This window comes from Fopius arisanus, unplaced genomic scaffold (assembly GCF_000806365.1).
Source record: "Fopius arisanus strain USDA-PBARC FA_bdor unplaced genomic scaffold, ASM80636v1 scaffold00032, whole genome shotgun sequence".
In the NCBI taxonomy this organism is placed as follows: Eukaryota; Metazoa; Arthropoda; class Insecta; order Hymenoptera; family Braconidae; genus Fopius; species Fopius arisanus.
In genome coordinates this window covers 697,964-705,524 of record NW_011887771.1, presented here as the reverse complement: position 1 = coordinate 705,524, position 7,561 = coordinate 697,964, and the positions used below count along the sequence as shown (strand labels likewise).

Below are 7,561 nucleotides of genomic sequence, written 5' to 3'. Positions count from 1 at the left end.
ATTTGAAAATTTCAGTGAATAGCTCCTTGGATCTCCTATTCTCCTGATACTTTTGCGAAAATTTTGGATTTGAAAATTTCAGCGAATACCTCCTCGGATCTCCTATTCTCCTGATACTTTTTCAAAAATTTCGAATTTTTCAATTTCACTGGATATCTCCTCGATTTTTAAGTATTCAGTTTTAAACGATATTTCGAGTGATTAGCCATTTACAAAAAAAAATTAGAATTATTAAAAAAAAAAATGAACGATGACAGCGAGGACCGAACCCTAGCCCTCCGCGTTCTAGACAAGCACGTTGAGGATTAGACAACGCACTCATTTGAGAGTCAAGTTTCATTAGGAGTATATGTTTGTTGAAAAAGTATCGTTTTCAAAAATTTCAATCATAATTAATTGAAATCCATTGAGAACGTTTGGGACTTCCTCCTGAAAACAATAAATAAATACTCTGATACTATAAACATTTATTTACGTCACATAAGTACAATTGAACACCAAGGGGTCGCTAGAATTAATGTTGTTCAATACAATTGAAATCCTATTTGTAATTTGTCAACTCATCATCCATAAATAATAATTGATACTCTCATCTTCCCTCCTGCCCCTGTCACTGAGTCGTACAATACCGTTCGTATTCTCAAATATAATTTTTGTTTTTCATCTTCTGTACAATATATTATTATGTATACATATTTTATATATCACAAAATTTTCGTTCACCGAAGAGAAATAACCCACACGCAAAAAAAAACCGTGAATATCTGTTTTAAATTAATTGTTGAGATTAAAAAGAATATTCATGGGGAAGGAATGAGTACAGGGGATAGTCCATGAATAATTGAGGCCATTTTCAAATGGATTTTCCGTCGGTGTCATTACAGTAATTTTAGGCACGTAGGGGACATGAAATTCAATACCTCTGAGATTCATCATCGAGTCTTTTCCTCATTATTTCCACATTGATTATTAATCTATATAGAATTCAATCGTCGGGGTGTCATAACTAAAGTCTCGAGTGACAATTCAAGTATTCGAGGGAAAAAAGTGATAAAAAGAAAGGGAAAATTACACGAAGGAACCGGCCTTACGTGAAATAGAATAATTTGCTGGATCTGATTGAAGTAACTGCAATACATCACTGACATATTCTTCTAAATTCCAATTGATTTCTTTATCGATTTCCCCCGAGGTCCTCAACCTCTCATTTCTCCATGCAAAGCACTCACAAAATCCTCTCAACAGATCAGACGTATATTGTACTAATCGCATTCAGTCTTTGTCATAAAATAATTAAAGGTAATTTATATATTATCCAATGAATAATTGTTAGACACTCATTTTTTGAATGAAGTCACATAATTAATTTCAAAGTTTGATTTTTCGTTATCCATCGTCAGCAGCCAATTGAATAGACCGAGCAGACCATTATTTCGATAATGAAATTAATTAATTCACGTAACTACTGCATCTCCTCAGTCTATCCACCGCCACTTCGAAATAATGAATTTCAATACTAAAATGTCTCTTTTTTTTTAGAGTGCAGAAAGTGATAGATTTGTATCGTGGGTCCCAAAAAATGCAATTGATCCATAAAATGAATTTGAGTTTGAGTGTGATCGATGGTAAGTTTTCCCAAACAAATGGTCATTTGTCAAACTGATAAATATAAATTACGAAAGGTTAACTGAACATCATCAAACATCATAATTAATAATGAATAATCCAAAAGTCATGAAAACTGTTTGAGCATTTACGAACTTCACCATCGATCAACCATAAATATACTCTGTTATATTATTTACATAATTAATTTGGTGGCAGTATAGTTTTAAATGGCAGCTTGTAACGACACTGAGTAAATCAGTCATCGGCGTAATGGAGATTTACGCATTAATCTCTTAGATTATCTAGACATTTTTAGTCCTGACAACGGTTTAAGATTTTCCTTCACTTTCTCTCACCCTAATAACATCAAGGACCTAGAAACTGAGTTGTTACCGGCATTTCAGCATTAGCTATCGACGAGGCCGATTAATCATTTATGCTTTAATGTTATTTCAAAATAATTCTCGTGGTGTTTCTCAATCACCAGTTGTCGGTGTTTTACCATCTAGAGTTTGTTCAAAGAGACAGAGTGCACGATGAACGAACTCGTACTGTTCAGCTGTTTGGACCATTCCCCCCCTATCATACCTCATTTGGCAGAGTATTCCCAGGACATCGACATTACCATCTCGACTCAACTGAGTGATTCCAGTGGCAAGAGCTATGAAACATCCAGTTCTTCCTATTCCAGCACTGCAGTGAACGACAATAGGTCCTGGCAATGTGTTTACCTCAGCTGCGAGACTGACGAGTGAATCAGAGGCCTGTGGTACAGCGTGATCTGGCCATGAGTCATACCAGTAATGCGTCACTTGTCTCCTCTCACCCTCGTGCCTGATCTCAAGATCACGAATGGTAAATCCTCCCCTTGATATTATTGAGTTGAGAATAACTGTGAAGTTTCCAGTCTGCACACGGCTGTTCATCTCCAGAGGGAAGTAAACATCGCACTTGTTCTTGGATGCCTCGAAGAGTCTCGTCATCATGACAATAGCCTGGACATTGTCCAGCCAAATCATCCTCCAGAAATCGGTGACTGTATTTGGAAGAGGACCCTGGGTGGCAATGAAACGGTTCTGCTCACCGTCGTATCCTCGAATGTAATTAGCATTTATGTAGCTTCCCACTGGGTCCTCCACGTCTGCTAGAATGACTCGAGACTGAGGATTTGGAAGGACACCTGAGTAACGGTTCTTCACTCCAGCTCCAAAGATGTCGACTTTTTCTGGTACATTCAGGGGAACTTCCCAGAACTCCTTGTGAAGGGATGTTGGATCTCTAATTGCTTTACGGAGTTGGTTGCGTGACAGGACATTTCCAGCACTGAGGAGGAACTCTTCAGAGGTGCACTCACGCGTTGGTGTCACCATGTGTGGAGGACTGTCCGGGGCTGGGGCCAGTTCGATTGTCAAACTTGCTGATGAACCACGACGTTCCAGGAGACCCTTCGCTTTCACTCGGATTGGCTCAGGACGTCTTTCAGGTCCTCCAACTGACATCACCTGTGGTAAACCACTGGTCTCTGGTGCTGTTCTGATAGGGAGAACAGATACTGGTGGCTTGACAACGGGCTGACGAACCCATTGCGCCTCCATGGGCCTCTCCTGGGTACTCTTTCCTGGTTTATCTTGGCCCTGAGCAATTTGCGCACCCTCCTCCACGAGACCTCGTCTGTCTCCATCGCCTGTCTTCTTTTCACTCGACATTTGCTTCCGGAGCCATAACAGGAACAGGAAAGTGAAGAGAATAGCACCAGCAAAAGCACAGACTATCACTGGAAATGGTAGGTCCCAGTCTATCCATGATAGGGTTGTCGTGGAGCTCACCTCCTGACCAGCACGTGTATTAAGTTGTGCTGCTTGTAGATCCATTCCAGCATCATCCAGTCCTGTAGCGGACTGCCGGATTCTGCTTACAATATTGTTTCAAATTTTTATTTTATCTTGGCAATTTATGAGGTTTCATGGAAAATCATTAAAGCGTGTACGTGTACTATTTATGGAACATAATCTTTGATTTGAATTTCATCTCGTTAGTGTAAAACATTTCTAGACTTGGGTTTTCAAATTGTTTTACGGGAATCACTCGAATGGTTATGAAAAAACAATTTTGTTATTCAATCCCTGCTTACGGACTAGATGGTATATTTCGTCACTAGGTCGTTAGAAATTTTTCTGGCCAGTAGACACAAAAAATAGACCAGAGAAAAATAGCCCATACATCAAAAACATGTTAAACTCTGCCCGATTTATTAGATCATGGGACAATTGACATGGGTCTATTTCTTCAGGAATTCTTTCTGGCGATTGTTTAAAGCCCGAAGCGAAGCCGAGGTAAGTAAACACAATCGTCGGAAAAGTTCTTTTGGACCGAGTGACGAACAATATTTTTTGTCATTCGGTCCGTAGAAACCGCTGTGCAATCGTAAAGCGCTTCCTCACGGACTGAGCGATGAAAATTTCCATTTGACATTCTCCGTAAAGCTAGAGTTATCGAAATTATTCAAATGCACAATTGCATATTTTTAAAAATCTACAATTTCTCGTAAAATTCAATAGCCAACGGTAAATCGTGATAAAAGGACTTATCTCTTCGGTGACTTTACCAGTGATATCTCCGAAGTAAAATAGATATCACCTCATTTAATGAACGTTTCTCACAGATCCTGACTATCTCGCCAGAAAGTTACGACGAAAATTTCGCTATTTTCTTTCGACTTCGAGATGTTAATAAAAAACTGGCGACTAGTGAAAATTGATTTATCACAATTTAGTGTTACTGAATTGTACAGGTGCCTCAGTCTTACGTAATCCATTTTTTAACAATGACTCTTTGCTATCAGTAAACGTTGATTACACAAGAGATGAGCAAAGCCCTCAAATTTTCAAACTTTGGATTTTTTACTTTGAACTATTCATTGTTATTTCCACCGATAGCTTATCAGACTTGAATATTCACAGATGTTCTCGTCTTTTTAACTGAGAGATAAAGATCGGTCTATTTTAAATGTCTTTTATTTACCTGTGATGAGACCGAGCGGACATCCCCTCGGTAGCTGGGTGCAGGGACACTGGTAGCACAGTATCACGGTGCCACCTTTGCTCAGTAATTAGGTAGATCCCTTCCAAATTTTCAGGATCATTATCGCCATTAGGGCCTCCATATCGATTACCGGTGTTTATGTAACGTGGAGACAGTGGTGTTCCAGTATTTCCTGAAAGAATATCAAATTTCCATAGTGAGTCCCAAAAAAAAGACATTTTAAAGAATTTAAAATCCTGAAAATTAAATAATTTAATTGAATAATCAATGAGATGCACGTTTTCCAGAATTAGAGATCCACATGACGACGAAAATAAGTGAAGACAGTAAAAATTCAGGCGATTAGTTCTCTCGCTTCCCAGGCTATTGGAAATTTAATAGAATTTCATGTTCAATTTTTATAACGAGATTTGAAATTCAAGCTGCAATTTGAATATTCATGATCGTTCGTTATGGAAGTTCTGAGTTTTTGTGAAGTTTTAGATGAGTTGAAAGTTTGATGAATAATTTCAGTTGAATGTGAATTTGACCTCAGAACACAAGAAGTTACTTCACACAGAAGTCACAAGTCACAAGTCGCAATTGTTGGTAAAAATTGAACTAATTAAACAAATTCAAAGGTACTATTAAACTTGAATGTTATTTCACGTAATCAATTATGCGAGAGAAAACTCCTGAAAGATTATCCGATTAAAGATCAAGTTCCTTTTAATTTTCTTAAGACGGAAAATTATATTGAGTTGGAAAGTAAGAATCATCAAGCCGGTGAAATTTGTGAGTATTAACGGGAAAATGGTTTGAAAATCGCAAATTTTATGGGTCTCGTAAAGTTTATTGTTATATCGATAGATTTTTACGTGAGTTGCAATTTAGCAGTACTAAAGAAAATCCGGAAAAAATTACGGTTCGACGATTAATTTTTCGAGAAGAAGAGTTTTTCAAAATATATTCTGACAATTCGGGTGGAAGGCTGTACTTTTTATAATATCTGACAGGATACATCCGCTTTACGTTTTCGAAGATAATTTTTACGCCCTTTTCATTGTAGACTAGGGCAAAGGAAAATATTGGGGTAAAATGAAACACCTGTTCAAACGTTCCATTGAACTCTAGACAACAAAATACCCGATTGTTCCATTTTGCTCAGGTGTTTCCTTTCGCCTTCTCAATTTTATCCAATATTATTTCCTCCGTGCGGGAATTTGCAATAATAACATTTTTTATATCATCTGTATTATTTTTCGTAATATTCCGGATGAATTGGAGATGGATATTAATAGGACGGCGAGTGATGACAATTAATCTATTGAAACTCTCCGTAATTACAATTTCCCATGCTACTATTACTGATTGTGAAACTATTTCCATTTCTATTTCTATAAATTAATTATTAGTGAAATAATTATCATGCATTTTTACATTAATTATTACTGGCACTTGACCGATCAAATAATTTACACCGATAATTTTTGACGGATCTGTTACTCGAATTTCAATATTAATCAGCATTAATCAGGAATATACCTGTTGTGCATTCCGTCATTATTAATTATTATTTTTTAGAGACTTACGAAGGTTAAGATGGTGCGAATATTTTCCTGGCTTTCATAAACTTTTAAAAACAATCACATAACTGCAGAAAACATGAAAATAACCTCCACAAAATATTATGAGCCATCAAACAATTACAAAATGCAAAAAGTTATTTTTTCACGTCAATTCCATCAATAATTAACAAAAAAAAATGTTAAAAACCGTGAATTTTAGCTGAAAGGCTAACATCCTGAATCCCCTCTCTCAGTTCTCTCCCCCATGCATTACGCATAAAAAAAAATCCATACGTAATTACACATCTAGCGAACAAAGACCCATGAATCACACAATAAAATCATCGTGCCCTTGCATAAAGCGTACGAATGATTAATAATAGCGATTCCCTTTACTCTTTCCCCGGGACAAAACAGGAACAATAGTTCCATTCATTCCCATCACCATTGATAATTGCACGAAAATTAGTAAAACAGCGGATGAATAACGCTTGTTAATTGTTCTCAAGGGAGGGATGAAGTAACAACTGTACAAACCACATTTTATTCACGATAAGTCATTAGTGTACCACAGGAAGTGCCAGAGATAACCCGTACGCGAGATAGAGATGGAAAAACATGAGAAAAAAAAAAAAAGAGGGAATCGTCGGCTTCCTATCGCTCAACAGGAAGTAAACATTGGGCTAATTTTATGAACGACCGACAGTTAGACGAGGGGAAAAGAGGGACAGATGCAGCCAATCAGGAAATAGGATCGCCGGCTCGTTGATGAATCGGATGCGGCGTTTTTTTTCTTTTCTCCATTCCCACGAAAAAACGGGTCTATAACTTTTGATCGTTTTCTCATTCCCTACGTTCACCCAATTATTCACTTGTCTTTATTTATTTATTTTTTCTAATTTTTGCCATTAGTCCCCGCGAATCTAGGAATCGGTGATGTGTAATTTAGTGAGGCCTTGAGGGGCGCAATTCGTGGAAATTCGATGATTAATTAACGGATAAGTCATGGTTATGTCGCGATTAATTGGGAAAATTATTTACCTTCGATGTTGGATATCTGCTCTGACATTATTACACTACCGATTAGAATTATTAGAACTGTTGAATTTGTATAAACATACGTAAAAGAGTGACACATCGCCATGTTTGTGGAAGTGAATGTATAACCGATGTGACCTGCGCAACAGCCGGTTTAGAACTGCCTCGAAATTCCATTCACAGCAGTTCGTTTGCCTCCGGGGCTTTCAAATAATTTTGGGTGGGGGAAAAATCGATGAACCAATGGGCGGACGGCATTATGGCGGTTCGAGGGGGAATTTGGCGGGAGAGGATGCGAAATCATCACGTGTTAACGGTTTATACTT

At 37.6% G+C, this 7,561-nt stretch overlaps 1 protein-coding gene across 2 annotated transcripts; it reads right to left on the bottom strand.

The window, feature by feature from the left end:
- Positions 1-450: 450 nt before the first annotated feature.
- Positions 451-7,382, bottom strand: LOC105265811 (tyrosine-protein phosphatase non-receptor type 7). Of its 2 annotated transcripts, none has more exons than XM_011303543.1 (3): positions 7,239-7,382; positions 4,630-4,822; positions 451-3,519 (listed from the first exon to the last, which is right to left on the bottom strand). In XM_011303543.1, the coding sequence occupies exons 1-3, from the start codon at positions 7,339-7,341 to the stop codon at positions 2,085-2,087; spliced, it is 1,731 nt and encodes a 576-aa protein (XP_011301845.1). In that variant the 5' UTR covers positions 7,342-7,382; the 3' UTR covers positions 451-2,084. The 2 variants fall into 2 exon arrangements, with proteins under 2 accessions (XP_011301845.1, XP_011301846.1); XM_011303544.1 differs by having other exon boundaries at positions 451-3,516.
- Between the last annotated feature and the right edge of the window lie 179 nt (positions 7,383-7,561).

Excerpts from the sequence above, each read along its gene's own strand:
- LOC105265811 (XM_011303543.1), bottom strand. The coding sequence starts at position 7,341 with ATGGCGATGTGTCACTCTTTTACGTATGTTTATACAAATTCAACAGTT. Across the intron at positions 4,823-7,238 it reads GCAGATATCCAACATCGAAG|GAAATACTGGAACACCACTG; the intron begins GTAAATAATTTT and ends ATATTCTTTCAG. Across the intron at positions 3,520-4,629 it reads TCCGCTCGGTCTCATCACAG|CAGAATCCGGCAGTCCGCTA; the intron begins GTAAATAAAAGA and ends CAATATTGTAAG.